Source organism: Lemur catta, chromosome 1 (genome assembly GCF_020740605.2).
Source record: "Lemur catta isolate mLemCat1 chromosome 1, mLemCat1.pri, whole genome shotgun sequence".
NCBI classification, from domain to species: Eukaryota; Metazoa; Chordata; class Mammalia; order Primates; family Lemuridae; genus Lemur; species Lemur catta.
Window position 1 is genome coordinate 112,501,935 of NC_059128.1, and position 16,956 is coordinate 112,518,890.

General features: G+C 41.1%; 1 protein-coding gene across 1 annotated transcript; it reads right to left on the reverse strand.

Moving 5' to 3' along the window:
- Positions 1-1,513: 1,513 nt before the first annotated feature.
- Positions 1,514-16,520, reverse strand: ZNF558 (zinc finger protein 558). The gene is made up of 6 exons (XM_045548211.1): positions 16,355-16,520; positions 15,506-15,594; positions 14,574-14,700; positions 8,465-8,560; positions 7,871-7,953; positions 1,514-7,374 (listed from the first exon to the last, which is right to left on the reverse strand). Exons 1-6 carry the CDS (start codon positions 16,383-16,385, stop codon positions 6,592-6,594), a joined length of 1,209 nt encoding a protein of 402 aa, XP_045404167.1. The 5' UTR covers positions 16,386-16,520; the 3' UTR covers positions 1,514-6,591.
- Between the last annotated feature and the right edge of the window lie 436 nt (positions 16,521-16,956).

The following is a 16,956-nucleotide window of genomic DNA, read 5'->3' on the forward strand; positions in this document are numbered from 1 at the left end:
TGTATCACTTCGGTTAAATAAAAAAATGTTAAAAATGAGTTTCATTCATTTTGTTTACTTTAATGTATTTTTTCAAAAGTATACTTTTTGTAGGGCATGTTCTTTTTCTGCTTTGGTTTGTTTTGTCTGTAGCAAAGAGTTTCATGTTGGAAGAAGCTGAGGGAGGAGGTGGAAATTTTTCAAATGGTCCTCAAAATTTTTCAGGCTAAGGTTTTTTCAAGGTGGCTTGGTGAACATAGGGCTCAAGAAACCTGTCTGCTGATTGGGTGCATATGAACTTATAGGGTGGGGAAGTGGATATTGTCTTCCTGGTTGAGATAGTTGGGGCACATTGTTATATTTCTTTTGGGCAGACCTGGGCTAAGACAGAGATGGCAAAGCCTGAAGTGAGTAGAAAAGAACAGAGTGTCCGAAGGCAAAGGAGTCTCTCCAGCCCACAGAAGGCAGCAGCAGGAGCATGGGCACGTGCGCGCGCGCGCGCGCACACACACACACACACACACACTCTATCACAAACATTCTCAAATCCACTCATAACTTCACATCAGGTTATCTTTAAGTTTCTGTAAGTGTTCATCACATGCCATGAGTTTGTACTTCTAAAGAATCTTTTGGGGCCGGGTGTGGTGGCTCACGCCTGTAATCCTAGCACTCTGGGGGACTGAGTCAGCAGGATCCCTTTAGCTGAGGACTTTGAAAGCAGCCTGAGGGAAACCCCATGTCTACAAAAAATAGAAAAAAATTAGCTTGGTGTGGTGGTGCACACCTGTAGTTGCAGCTTGTTGGCAGGCTGAGCCAGGTGAATCACTTGAGCCTGGGAATTTGAGGCTGCAGTGAGCTGTGATGATGCCACTGCACTCTACCGGGGCCACAGAGTAAGACTCTGTTTCAAAGGAAAAAATGCAAACCTAACCGGCGCACCTTCCCTTGAAATACTTCATTTCCATCTTCAGCAGGTATTTGTAGGATGGAATACCATCCGTCCCATTTATTCTTGTGTCATCATTTTTAATACTACTCCCTTCTCTTCCTCAAGATGTTCCAAAGTGTGAGAAAATCATTGTTTGCTTCTTCACAGAGCATGTATATGTGTAAAGATGCACAAAAACTCTGGAACCAGAAATAAATGTAACAAAGTGACTTCCCTTGTTCAGTTCAACTCTCCGGGCAGTGAAAAAAGACTGAGGACATTAGGGAAGGACTAACTGATGCCCTGACATTTGAGTAGGAAAGCAAATAAGAGTACTTCAAGAAAAGGTCTTGCTTGCTTAGACCCCATCTTTTGTGTTTGGAGATGACACTTGCTGTCTGAGGTCCTATTGTCTCTAATATTGCAGGGCAGGGGGCGGGGGTCCTGGTGGTCATTTACTAGGACTTCTGTGGGCTCTACTGTTGGACACAAACTGTGAGAGTCACCTCTGGGGCTCCCATGATCTCTAGTTTTGTGGGGTGGAGTGAGGGATCTCTCACAGGGCTTCCCAACACCTCTAAGTTCTGGGGGATCAGATCAATGTGTTTTTCAAAGCATTTTATTTGGAAAAAGTTTAGATGTACATAAAACTTGTAAAACTATACAGGGTTGTTTTTACACAGCCATTATTCGTTTATATTTGCTTGCATTTTATGCTTCCTGGTGATCTTAATTCCTGGGGTTAAGTTATGCCCACACAGAGTCATTTTCCTTCAGCCCAAAGAATTCCCTTTAACATTTCTTGAAGTGCAGTTATACTGTTACTTCTTTCAGCTTAGAACAAAAACAAAAACGAAAACTCCCACAGGAAAGTATCTTTCATTTTTCTTCATTTTTGGAGACTATTTTCTTAGCTTATAGAATTTTAGATGGGCAGTCTCCCCACCTGTTCCTGCCCCTCCCATTTAACCCTTTAGAGGCCAGATGTCATTGTTTTCTTGCCACCAGTGTCTCCTTTGGAGTCATCTTTAGCCTTACCATTGCTCCTTTGAGAGCAATGTGTCCTTTTTCTTTGGTTGCTTTGAAGATCTGCAGTTTGTCTTTCACTTTCTGTGGTTTGCCAAGGTTCCGCCTATTTTTCTTAACATATTAGCCATAGTTATTTTAATGTCCTTGTCTGCTAACTCCAATAGCTGAGTTGGCCCTCTGCGTCTGCTTCTATTGATTTGCATATTCACAACTGAGAAGTTTCTTGATTCTTTGCATGTCCAGTAATCTTATTATTGTGTGCTGTGAATAATTCCTTGTAGAGGCTCTTAATTATTTTCCTCTAAAAATTAAATTTTGTGACAGCAAGTTGTTATAGAATATAGATCATATGTTCTTGCCTAAGTGGCTTACCTGGAGGGTTGTTCCACATCCTCATGCTGAAGGGGTCTCAACACTCTTCTCAGGACGCAGATGCTGAACTTGTCATCAAAATTGGGGAAAGAGTATCAAGAGACTTTCAATGGATCACCTGAATGCCAAATGTTTTCTTCTTGCCCTCATTGTGTAACAGTGGCCCCGTATCCTCCAGATGGTAGGATTAATTACCCATGCCATTATGACCACTTCTTCCCTTGTGTGGTCTCATAGCAGTCAGGGCTTCAAGTCCAACGGGAATGTTCCTGTGTCTCCTGATGGAAGTGTTCTCCTTCTGGGAACCAGGCCTTTGAGCCCATTTTTTTTTTCTTGTAGTCTCCCCTCAACACCCCCATCTTCCATCCTCTGTGAGGAGCCCTGGTGGTGGCAACTATTCTAGGCTTCAGGTGGGAGTATCAGTGCACAGACAGCACTTCGGGAAGTACAGCAGTAGATGGAATTCCTGGTCAGGGATATGCACTTTTCACCCAGGTGAGGGGCAACGTTAGGTTCTGAGAAATGAAAAGGGTGACCAATACCGGGTCTCTTCCCTTTGCCCCTAGTGGATCCACTTCCTCTACCCTGCTGCCCTGAAAACCTAGGGAGGTTAGCTTATGTGAATGACACCAGTGGGCTTCCTTGCCTGAAGGCTCCCGGCTGGGTTTAGCCAAGGGGGAGCCCATGCATGAGACAGAAGGATGAAGGAGAGAGAGGTCTGACCCTGGCTCTTTCCTGCAGGAGAACCTGGGGCTGGATGCTACCCCTGACTGATCTCTCAGCTCCTGGAATGCAGCCCTCTCCCCATCTGTCTCCAGATCTCAGTGGTTTCCTCCCTCTTGTCTGTTCAGGATTAGGGGTGTCAACAGAGCTCTGCCCGTCCCAGCTCCTGGGTATACTGCACAGCCTTTTGTGGTTCCCCTGCCACAACTCTGTGAGTAGAACGTTCATGAAACTCTACTTGAACTGTCCTAGTCTGAGGTTGTCGACTGTTTCCTGCTGGGACTCTGACGGATATGCCAACTCACTAGAAAACAAAACAAAACAAAAAAACAAGGAAAAGTCCTAACAGTGACCCAGAAAACCTAACAAGATGAGGATCCACCACATCTCTGACCTCATCATCTTCTGTCACTCCCTTATCACACCCCTGTTCTACTCCAGTCGTACTGGCCTTCTTGTCGTAGGACTCGGCATGGCCAAGACTGCTCTCTCCAATGCAGACCCATATGACTCATTGAGGTCTCTGCTCAAATTCCCCTTACTGAGAGGCCTTCCTTTCCTATCCTATGTAAAATCACAAGTCCCCAATGCCCCTCACCTCTCTTAAGATGTTTTACTTTTCTGTGTAACATTTATAATATATTTTCCTAATTTTTTTTATAGTGTGCCCCTCCTTCATTAAAATGAAGTGCTTCAATGGCAAAATGTCACCCAGCACATGGAATGTACTCAATAAATAGGCTCGTGGTTACGTGCATGGACTGACTGGGTTTAAATCTGGGCTCTACTGTTTACTGGCCAGAGATCTCGGGGAATGAACTTATTATACCAGTTTTCTCATCTGTAAACTGGAGATAATAACAGTACACAACGTATGCTTTTACTAAGTACTTAATTAGTGAATACTCACATGGCATTTAGAAAAGTGCCTGGTCTATTGGAAGTGCCATATAAATGTCTGACCATTTATTAATGCATTATAATATTTTGCTACGTAAATATATGGGTTCTATGTAAAAAGGAACAATTCACAAGAAAATACCTAATCCTGTAAACACCTAGTAACATTACATCAAAATATATAAATAAAAAATGACAGAATTACAAAAAGAATATGTCAATCCATAATCATAATGAAAGACTTTACTACACCTCTACCACTAAATAAGGTCAAGAGAAAAAAAGTCTAAATATATGTACTATATTTGAAAATACAAGTAGGCTGCATTAATGTGCATATACCCTATATCCAAATATCACAGAATATACACTGTTTTCAAGGAAACATAAAACATGGATAAAATTTGACTAATTGATAGGTCTACCAGTTAGGAGACTGCATTCAGCTGGGAGTTAACAGACAACCACCTCAAAAACAACAAATCAATTTGGCTTCAACCAGTTGGGGGTTTCTTTTAATCATGGAAGCAGAAGTCTAGGAATAAACAACTCAGAGTTGATGTAGGCAGTCGCAGGTTTTGGGGAGTCTAGATCATTGTGATTTTTTTTTTTTTTTTGCTGCACTGTGGTTTTTGTCATCATGGTCAAAAAAATAGCTTTTCAAACTCTTGAGGCCAAGGGAAAGAATGGATAAAATGAACACATGGCAAGTGAGAAGAAACCACATGGTGTTTCCCTCACCACCCCCACATGGCTTCTACCTACTTCTCATGGCCAGTAGAGTGGGACAAAGCCTGTCTGGGCTTCAGGAAAGCCTGGAAGATTGAGTATTTTCAGTACTGCTCACAGACAACCTGAACAAAACAGGAATAATGGACATTGAGAAAGAAGCTAACAGCATTTGCCACACTACGATAGAAAGAGAAAAAAAAATCAATATCATAAAGCCCAGATACTCTGACAAAAATACCATTAAATTAGAAAAAATTATATCATAAATGTCTAATTTCTGTCATGAGAAACTAAATCACCCAGGAACTACTCAAAAATAACTTTTTGAATATACAATGTATAGATGTTCTTAAAGAGTAAATGATAACAAATATATTGCATTAAAATTATGGAATGAATGTAAGTTAAGGTTTATTTTAGGCACTAACTATAGACATGAATGTTTATATTAAAACAAAAAGACTAACAATTAATGACCTAGTGGCCCAACCTACAAATGAGACATGGATAACACTAATCCCACACTCATTGTTCCCAGTATAAATTACCTTGTGGCCACTCAGAAAAGAGGTGGGCTGAGGTGTCCCAACACTGAGTGCTTTTCTAGGGTTTCCTCCATACAAGAGAGAATCATTGAACATTTTTCCAAAATTGATACATACACTCACAGATTTTACATCCAGGGATTTTCATATTTTTCCTAACAAAAAAGCATCATTGAAGACTTTCTCTCATTCTTTATATCTGCAAGTTTGTTTGCAGTGTGAGTTCCCACAAGTTTCCTAGTACATGTGGAAAAATGGAAAGTTTCCAATACTGATGACATTCAATGGGACTTTCTCTCCAGAATTAATTGTCATATCTCTTAAAAACTGAGAGAACGTTGAACGCTTTCCCATAGTTGCTGCAGCTAGAGGACCTCACTATCTTCTGTTCAGTAATATGAACACTTTTGCTATAGGGTTTTCCACATTTTTTTTATAAGTGTTTGTCTGCTGGGTGATTTCCTGTGCACACTGTAAGGTATGAGTGTCCCTGAAGGCTTTTGCATCCTGATGACCTTCATAGGGTTTCTCTCTCAGTGTGAATGCTCATGTGAATCCCTGGAGATATCACTGAAGGCTTTCCTATAGCTGTTCTATTCTTCATGTTTTTATAGTATATAATCTTTTGGGCACATTAGGGTAGGAGTGTGAGCTGAAAACTTTACCATGAAGATTGTACTCATTAAGTTTTCTTTCCAGACTAAATTAACAGAGAAGTTATTGAATGCTATTTCACATTGATTAGATTAAAAGGATGAAGGTGAGCCGGAGGCTTTTCTTCATTGATTTAATGGCAAGCTTCCCAGGTGGTTCCCAGTGATTTGTCTCATGGCATTCATACCTTGCGTAGTCTTCCCCCACACTGTATCAAGATTGGTGTGTGACCAATACAAAAGGAGAGAAGTGAAAATATGTCCTTCTGAGGCTGGTTCATAGAAGACATCAAGGCTTCTGTATTGACCCTCTCTTGGGTCACTTTCTTTAGGGGGAACTTGCTGCCAAATCAGATACTCAGCCCCGTGGAGACACCTACATGGTGAGGAACTGCAGGTCCCCTGAAACAACCAACATTAACTTTCAGGGCATGTGAATGAGCCATCCTGGAAGTGGAGCCTTTAACAGTAAAGACTTCAGATGACCGCAACTCTGGCCCACATCTCCACTGCAACCTCATGAGGGATCTTGAGGCATGACTACAGAGCCAAGCCATTCATGAATTCCTGACCTAAAGAAATTGTGAGATAATAAATATTTGTTGTTTGAAGCTGCATTTTGGGGAGGGTAATTTGTTATGCTGTGACTGATAACTTATATATCCAGTGTGAATTCTCTCAAGTTGTCTTAAAGATGAGCGATCAGTGAGCACTTTCCCACAGAAATTCATATCCACCTATTATGTATTCTCTTGTGCACAGAAAGGTAAGAGTTACTAGTGAAAGATTTTCCACATTGATTACATTCATAGGGTTTTTCTCCAGTGTGAGTTCTCACATGTTTCTTAACAGCTGAGAGATTATTAAACGCTTTCCCACAGTCATTGCATTCATAGGGTTTTTCTCCGGTATGTATTCTCTTGTGCACAGTAAGAGAAAAGCTGCTGCTGAAGGATTTCCCACACTCGTTACATTCGTAGGGTTTTTCTCCAGTATGAGTTCTCACATGCTGTGTCAGGTAAGAGCTCTTCCTAAACGTTTTCCCACAATCATGACACTCATAAGGCTTCTCCCCTGTATGAATGCTATTGTGCCCAGTAAGGGAGGACCTTGTGCTGAAAGCCTTCCCACACTGATTACATTCATGGTGATTCTCCCCTGTATGAATTCTCTTGTGGCTTTTGAGGTTACAACTAGTGCGGAAGACGTGAAAACACTGGTTACATTCATAGGGTTTTTCTCCGGTGTGAATTCTCACATGCAGTCTAAGAGATGACGGATCACTAAATGCTTTCCCACAGTGATTGCATTCATAGGGTTTCTCCCCATTGTGGATTCTCTTATGAATAGTGAGGTAAGACCTACTGCTGAAAGACTTTCCACATTGATTACAGTCATAGGGTTTTTCTCCAGTGTGAATTCTCTTGTGCTGAGTAAGGTTAGATTTTGTGCTGAAGACTTTAAAACACTGATTACATTCATTGAGTTTCACTCCAGGATGACTTCTTTCCTGTTGGTTAAGAGATGAATGATAACTATAATTCAAAATATTGTTAATATTGAATGCTTTCATAGGAATTCTCTTTCCCAGGAATTCTGTTATATTATTATAATAGATGTTTTGGCTACTTTCAGTGGTTATAGATGGTTTCTGCCCAGTTTGAGCTCTTTGGAAGTTAAAAAAGACAGATGCTTGGCCAAAAATCCTTATTATAGTCACAAAACATTTTATGATAAATTTAGGACAAATTTGTGTTTCAAACAGTCAATACCTGAATCACATTTAGGGAAACATTTACCTGTGGGAACTCTCAGTGAAGAAACAAGTTTGGAACTAACATACCTTTCTCTAAATTCCCAAGTTTCAGTGCCTCTCTGGGGACACTGCTTTCTGGAGTATAAAATGGCACTTTCTTTTAATGACTCTCCTGGTTATTTTGTGCCCTTTCTGAATTTATGGCATTCTCTTACCGTGGAAAACCAGAAATCATACATGTCAGTCTTACCGCTTTTACACCTTTAGATTGTTCTTTTCTAAAAACATGCTTCTTAGGAGGTAGCCATTTGGCTTTAAGTACAGTCTCCACATCTGAAACAAATTGCAAAGAAATTTAGGTTGATGAAGAAAAGAAACATTAAACTGCACGCGTGAGTGAAAGCAGACTCCAAGGGACTAGGATTTTGAGCAGGTTTGCAATGAACAGGATTTGGTTATGAAAATTTTTAGGTATTATTAATTTAAAAAAGGGATTCTAGAAAAATTGAGATTGCTCAAAGATTGATAAAAGAAGGAGTTATCAGGAACGCACAGTGGTAAGGAACTGGACTGAAATTTTAAAAGGAAAAGAACTGTGTCTTCTGTTTGTCCTCTGAGGCCAAGGTCAAATATGAGATGGTGAACAGAGAGTTAAAAAAAAGAAAAAAGCACATGAGGAAGTTCATACCAATGTTCTTGTCCACCTTTGTCAGAACAAGGGTAATTCTAAAAAGTTCCCTGATTGACATTAAATAATGCAATACTCCTGACACCCCTCCCCCCCCACCCCGAGTCACTGGCCAGAGATATTCTTCATAAGAATTTACATCTACCTGGAGCTCACCTGGACAAGTGCTTGGGAGAATTTCTCTCTCCTCTGTCATCACCTTCTCGTCTTGTTCCAACTGGGATATCAGATTGGGTTTGTCAACATGACACCCTATTAATAGAGAAAATACACATGATGGAGACCAGCGTCAGGGACAAGCAACTCCACGAAACTGCAGCCAACATTTCTGAAGATTGCCAAATGTGACTTTAGGTGCACTACACCTTTAAGATGTTAGAATTACACCTAAATTCTAGAAAATATAGTAACTCTCACAAGGAACAAAAATGCAAGCATCCTCAACTCAATATTCAGGGTGATAGGGCATAAACAGTCCCAGAAGCCCATGCCTAAGTTCAAGTACACACTTCAGACGCCCCAAAAATTTTAACCATGGAGAATATAAAGTCAGGGCAAGAAACAGATCTTCAGTTCACAAGGAGGGTGTCAGACAGCTCCATGAGAGTGGGGAACATGTCTGTCTCATTCATCTTTGTACTGCCAAACCCCAGCACAGACCTAGGAACATGGAGGTGCTTAAGAAAGACTTGTGAGAAATGATGTCAGTGAAAATGGTGGAGTAGAGAACTTCAAAAGGCCATCCTCTTTGCAAAAACAGTGAATAAACTGGCAAAAACTTTCAGAATCAAATTAATGGGAACCCTGAAAACTTATCACAAGCTAACAGCAATCAACAGAATGTCTAATGAAGAAAACCCCCCAAATCTGGGTAAGAGAGCTCCATGACATTTTAACTGACTCTGGCTTCATTTTCTTTCCTTTCCTTTGGCTGCAACCTTGAAGACAGCAGCCTGCATTCCTAACACTGGGGCTGGGGGAGAAAAACAGACTTCGTTCTGTGGCTGTTTTTTTCTGATCTATCTGGTGGCTCCTTGAAAGACTGGCTCAAATGGCTTGCCTTTATTTATCAGACTCCAAATTTTGGAGGGATGAGCTGGCTACCTGGGGCACATATGACCAATACATTTAAAGGCAAATGTGTTAGTACTACCTGAGACCAGAGAAAAGAGTAGAAGCAGAGATTAACCAAAAGCCTGGAAGGAAAAATAAGGGAAAAGATGTTTGCCTTTGAAAAGCTTTCCCATATTCCCAGGAACGTAGAATGTCAAGCACATCCCTGGGGCTGGATGTGCACCTGAGAAGGCAGCAAGCCTTCACCTCTGGCTGACCTCCAATCTCTGTGCAAGCAGGAGGAGAAGGCCAAGGCAGAGTTGTAAAGTCCCTGGCTAAGTTTTGAAGGCATGTCCCTGTGTACACACAGAGCCCCACCTGAACAGAGTGGCAGTTTTTTTGTTTTGTTTTGTTTTTTGGTTCCAGGCCTTCAAAGAAGTATCTGACATATCACTACAAGACCATTAAGCTAAGAGAAAAAAAATATCAGTTGCCACACATGACAAATACAGACATTACAAAATTAGATCTGAAAAATCACTGAAGATATATACACACCAACTACAAGAGGCAACAACAACAAACCCCAGAGATGGGGAAAAATCGGATTCCAGAATTGCTGTATTATAATATTCCAAATGTCCAGTTTTCAACAAAATAATTATGAGGCTGTCAAAGAAACAAAAGCTTGGCCCATTAAAAGAAAAATGAAATTGGTAGAAACTGCCCCCAAGGACACCCAAATATTAGATTTACTAGACAAATAAAATATATCAACTATTTTAAATATGTTCAAAGAATCTACAGGAAACCACATACAAAAAACTTCAGGCAACTGTGAGTGCAAATTCTTATCAAACAGTAAACATCATAAAGCGACAGAAATTATAAAAAGAAATTTGTGTTGTAAAGTATGAAAAATTCAGAAGAGGAATTCAACAGCAGATTTGAGCAGGCAAAGGAAGGAATTACTGACCATGAAAGATACGGCAATTTATATTATCTGGTCTGAAAAGCAGAACAAAAAGACAACTAAAAAAAAAAGAAAAAGAAAAAGAAAAGAGCCTAAGAGACCTGTGGGATACCATCAATCACACCAAAATGCACACAATGAGAGCCCCTGATGCAGAGGAGAGAAAAAGATACAGAAAGAATATTTGAAGAAATAATGGCTAAAAACTTTCCAAAATCTGATGAAATCCACAAATATACAAATGCAAAAAGCTCAATAAACCCAAGTAGGATAAACTCAAAGAGATAAATACCCAAACTGAAGCACACATTAATCAAACTGAAAGACAATGGTAGTATTAATCAAATTGAAAGAGAAAGACAGTAGCCTAAAAGCAGCAACAAGGAAGTGACTCATTGTGTACACAGGAACTTTAGTAAGATTAACACATTGACTGCCATGTGAGTTGTATTTAACTCAGGCTAGCTTTAACCCCGGGGCTTTGTGAAGCAAAAACTTGCAGTTAGTTTGTGAAAATCTTACTTGTTGATGTTCTTATTGTTATAATTGACAATTTAATTCTAAAAATGTGGACTGTGTTGCACATAACTCATGCACAGAAAACAATAAGAAAAAAACAATAGAAAGGATCATTTTGTTTTAATAAAACACTGTGGCCCCAGGGAATTTTTTTTTTTCCTAGTGTGGCAGTCAATGTATGGACAGCCAATTTCTCCTCAAAAACAATGGAGCCACCAGGCATTTGGGATGATATATTCAAAGTACTAAAAGAAAAATGTCAATTAAGAATTCTATGCCTGACAAAACTGTCCTTCAAAAATAAATCAGAAATGAAGACATTCCCATAAACAAAAGCTGAGTGTTTGTCCCTAGAACATCTACACTGCAAAAAATGCTAAAGGGAGACCTTCAGGCTGAAATGAAAGGACAATGTATAATGCCTGAAATCCATATAGACAAATGATAAAGGTAAATGCAGAGGTAAAAATAAAAGTCACTGACAGTATATTTTTGGTTTGTAACTCCTCTTTTTTTTTCCTACACAATTCAAAAACAAATGCATAAACCAATAATTATAAATCTATATTAATGGGCACACAATGCATAAAGATGTAATTTTTGGCAAAATAACTAAAGTGGGTAATGCACCTATATAGGAGCCAAGTTTTTGCATATTATTGAAACTAAGTTGATATTAATATCAAACTAGATTTTTATAAATTAAAATGTTAACTAAAATCCCTAGGGCAACCATGAAGAAAATAACTAAAAAACAAAAAAAGAAATGAGAAGGGAATCAAAATAGTCCCCTAGAAAATATCTAACATGAAAGGAAACAATAATGGAAGAACTGAGATGCAAAAATAACATGACATATAGAAAACAAATAGAAAACAGGTAGATAGCAAATAATAAGTAGGCAGAAATAGAGCCCATCTTAACAGTAATTACATTAAATGAAAATGAATTAAATTCTTCAATTAAAAGGTAGATTTTGGCTGAAGTGATTTAAAAAATAACCCAATTACAGACCTATGATGGTTCAACTTACAATTTTTTGACCCTATGATGGTGCAAAAGCCATATACATCCAGTAGAAACCATACTTCAAGTACCCATAAAACCATTTTGTTTTTCATGTTCAGTACAGTAGTTAATAAATTACATGATATATTCAACACTTTATTATAAGACAGGCTTCATGTTACACGATTTTACACAACTGTAGGCTAATGTTAAATGTTCTGAGCATGTTTAAGGTAGTCTAAGCTATGATGCTTGGTAGGTTGGGTATATTAAATGCATTTTCTACTTAAGATATTTTCAATTTACAATGGGTTTACTGGGACATAACCCCATAAGTCAAGGACCAGCTACACATATTGCCTATCAGAGACTCACTTTACATCCAAAGACACAAGTATGTTGATAGCAAAAGATATTTCATACAACAAAAATTACTATGAGACACAGAGATTTTATATAAAGGATCAATTCGGCAAGAAAATGTAACATTTATAAATGTACATGTATCTAACAACAAGGCTCCAAAACATATGAATTAAAAACTGCCATAATTGAAGGAAAAATAGAGTTCTATAATAATAGTTTGAGACATCAATACTCCACTTTCAATAATGGATAGAACAACTAATTAGATTAGCAAGGAAATAGAGTACTTAAAAAATACTATCAACTAACTAGACCTCACAGACATCTAAAGAACCCTCCATTCAGCAACACAATACACGTTCATCTCAAATGAACATGGAGCATTCTCCAAGACACACTGTTTGTCAGGCCACAAAACAGGTCTCACCAAATTTAGAAACAATAAAATACAAAGTATCCTCTCTAACCACAACAGAATAAAATTAAAAATGAGTAACAGAAAGATATGTATTGGAAAACTTAACATAGTTAAGACAATACTACCCTAATGGATCTACGGAGATAATGCAATCACTAACCAAATTCCAATAGCTTTTTTTTTCAAAAATGGACAAGCTGATTTGAAAATTCACAGAATTGCAAGTGTTCCCAAATACAAAAAAAGAGTTTAAAAAAGAACAAAGTAGTAAGACTCACATTTCCTGATATCAAAAATTACTACAATGCAATGATTGTCAAGATAATGTACTGGTATAAGGACAGACATACAGACCAACGGAATAGAATTGAGAATAGATAAATAATCTCTGGTGTCCATGGTCAAATAATTATTGACAAGGGTGCCAAGATTATCAATGGGGAATGAACAGTCTCTTCTACAAGGGTGCTGGGACAACTGAACATACATATTCAAAAGAACGAAGTTGACCCTTTCTCCATATCATATGCAAAATTAACTCAAAATGGATCAAATGCCTAAATGTAAGAGCTAACACTTTTGGAAAATTCTTGGAAGAAAACACAGGGGTAAATCTCCGTGACCCTGGCTTAGGCAGTGGTTTCTTAGGTATGACACCAAAAGCACAAGCAAAAAGAAAACCTAGATAAATTGACTTCATCAAAATTAAGATTCTTGTGCCCAAAAGACACATTCAAGAAAAAGAAAAGATACCCACAGAGAAACTATCTGCAAATTGTATTTTGAATAAGGGCTTAGTACTCAGAATATAAAATGAACTTTTACAACCCAACAACAAAAAGACAAATAATCCAATTAAAAAATGGGCAAAGGACTTGGAAGTCTTCCAAAGAAGATACACAAATAGTCAACAAATACACGAAAAATGCTCAATGTCATTAGGGATCGAGGAAATGCAAATCAAAACAATGAGCTATCACTTCACACACACTAGGATGGCTACAATCAGAAAGAAAGATGTGGAGGATACTGGAACCCTCATGTACCAGGGAAAGTATAAAATGGTGCAGCTACTGTCGAAATGTTTCGTAGTTTCTCAAAGACCTCAACATAGAAAGAGAAGACCTAGCATTCCACTCCTAGGTGTATACCCAAGAACTGAAAGCAGAGGTTTAAACAAAAACTTGTACACAAATAGAGCAGTACTCATAATAGCCAAAAAGTGGAAACTACCCAAATGTCTACCAACTGATACATGGATAAACAAAATTTGGCCTGCCCATACAATGGAATATTATTTCAATCATAAAAAGGAGCGCTATAATATAGCTAAACCTTTCAAACATGATGCTACATGAAAGAATTCAGGCACAAAAGGTCATTTTTTTACAATTTCATTTATATGAAATGTTCTCAACAGGCAAATCCATAAAGACAGAAAGGGGATTAGTACTTGCTGGCAGAATGGATGGGGAAGGTAATGAGTACTGACTGCTTAATGGGGAGGAGGTTTCTTTTAGGGGTGATGAAAACGTTCTGAGATTAGATAGTGTTGATGGTTGTATAACACGGTGACTACATTAAAGGCCACCAAATTATACATTTTAAAATGGCGAATTTTATGTTCCATGAATTTTAATATAATAAAGAAATAAGAGTCAGGCATCGTGGCTCATGCCTGTAATCCCAGCACTCTGGAAGGCTGAGGAGGGAGGATTGCTTGAGGTCAGGAGTTCAAGACCAGCCTGAGCAAGAGTGAGACCCCATCTCTAAGACAAATAGAAAAATTAGCTGGGCGTGGTGGCACACACCTGTAGTCCGAGCTGCTCAGGAGGCTGAGGCAGGAGGATTGCTTGAGCTCAGGAGTTTGAGACTCTGTCTCAAAAGAAAAACAAAAACAAGAATGGACGCAGGAATGATGGGCTTACCGAGTGAGGCTAGGTTCCGGCAGTTCTCCAGTGTCACGTCTCTGTACAGTGTCCTCTGAGAAGGGTCCAGCAATGCCCACTCCTCCTGCGTGAACTCCACTGCCACATCCTTGAAGGTCACCAAGTCCTAGACCATCATAAACACCATGGCTTAGCCCAGGGTCACCCCCACCAACATGAACAGGAAGAGGGCTCAGGGTGACAGAACCAGGGATGGAGGCAGGGTTCTGAGAGCAACTCTCACTGGGTCCTGGGCTCAGCCCTCCATGTCTCCTGTTTACGTAGGCCACTCCCCAGGTTTGATGCAGTGGTAACAGAGTACCTAGGCTAGGTGAGGTGGCTCATGCCTGTAATCCTAGCACTCTGGGAGGCCCAGGTGGGAGGATCACTTGAGCCCAGGAGCTGGAGACTGCAGTGAGCTAGGCTGATGCCATGGCACTGTAGCTGGGGCAACAGAGCAAAACTCTGTCTCAAAAAAACCCAAAAACAAACAAAAAGAAAACACAAAAAAACCCTACAGTGCCTGTCTTTTTCCACTTAGACCACAATCTTATTTCCCTCAACCTCCAGAGATAAGCATGAGCCTGGGACATTGCAGAAATCAGAGAAATACTTGGTAAATGAATGCATGACTTCCCCATGGCTACTGTGAATTGCTTGAGTTTAGAACACAGTCATGTCTTTACTTGGCTTTCCCTTAAAACACTCAGGAAACATGATGTATTAAGGGAGCCTGGAGGGGGCTTTGAAACTGCAGTGACAGTTGACACACGCTGACGTTTTCTGGGCAGCCCTCACCTTCCATCGGATGCCTGGAGACCCTGGGGTGCCCGAGGACCTAGGCTGGCTGTGAGGCTCCTTTCGGTGAGGGCCGCTGCAAGTCCAACTTCTGGCCAAAGGAACAATGATTTAGAAAGAGGACTACAACTCACCTGTAACCAGCTTGTCAGGAACTCACTAACCAGCTCTTCCTCCTCCGTGTGTCCTTTCTGCTGGGAGGCTGGATATAGGGTAGACCGAGCTGGAGGGGAAGAAGTGAGTCACAGGAATCCAGGCCTGCCCTGTGTCTAGACTCATAAATCTGGGGGCTTCCTATCTGCCTGTGACTGACCATGTCAACACACATGCAGACAAACATGGGCACACCCCCTAGCAGATGCCTACATCCCACACAGACACCCACACCAGCATACTCCTCTGAACATGCCTACACCCCACAGACACCCACACGAGCACACCCCCAGCACAGGCCTACACCCCACAGACACCCACACGAGCACACCCCCAGCACAGGCCTACACCCCACAGACACCCACACGAGCACACCCCCAGCACAGGCCTACACCCCACAGACACCCACACGTGTATACCCCCAGCACAGGCCTACACCCCACAGACAGCCCCCACCAACTTTACTATGAAACCAGGGCATAGCTGTCTGTCATCCACACCATAAAAAAGAAGTGTACTTGATAAAGAGATTATTCTCATTTCACTGAGAAATGAGAAAACCATCACCATGTTTTTATCATGTTTTACAGAAAGAATGACAGGTAGAATTCAAGAGCTCCCGCACACTCACCACACAGGTGGCATCCCCACAGACACCCCAACCCCCAAGTCCTCAATCCCAAGAGCTGCCGAATCAGACGGTGGGACCTCTGGGCCCCTGCCGCTCCATCCCAGCCCACCTGCTCTGTCCGGACCCCTCCCTGTCCCAGGCTTCGGGTCGGGGGCCTCTCAAGCCTGGACTCTGAGGGCTGCTGGGACCCCAGACTCACCACTAGTGGGGGGTAGGAGGACGGCTGCCATCCTGTGACCCCGACACCAACAAGCAGCGAAGTGGAGGAGCAGGACGCTCGGGACCGTGCTTTGGAAGAAACGGGGAAACTCCACGTCTCCACAGCCTCGAGTTCTCTCGGGCCACTCAGGACACACCTTCTTCAGCCTGTCTACATGTCCTCCTTCAAACCCAAGTTCCGTCTTCTACGCTTTGCCTTTATCTTGCTGAGCAGGTGATGAATGCAGGGTCACCTGATGGCAAAACTCGCCTTCCTCTGTCCCCAGCACCACAACCAACGCACCACTGCTCCACCCGGAGAACCTCACTCAGCTCTGCGTGTCTCATGCCATGTTCTTCCTGCCCAAGTTATGGTCACAGACGCATTCCCGGCTGCATCCCCTCGCTCCCTGGGGACTCGGGCCCCTGACTCCCATTTTCCTTCCACCACCAGGGCCCCCTCATGTGGATGACGCCAGAGGGCCTCATGGTCCCAGGAGACCCTCAGCTCTGGGGCCCTTTGTCCCTTTGGCCACACATTTCCAGGGTCCCCCAGCAGCCCTGGTCATCACCTGGCACTGTCCCACCATCTGGGACAGCAGT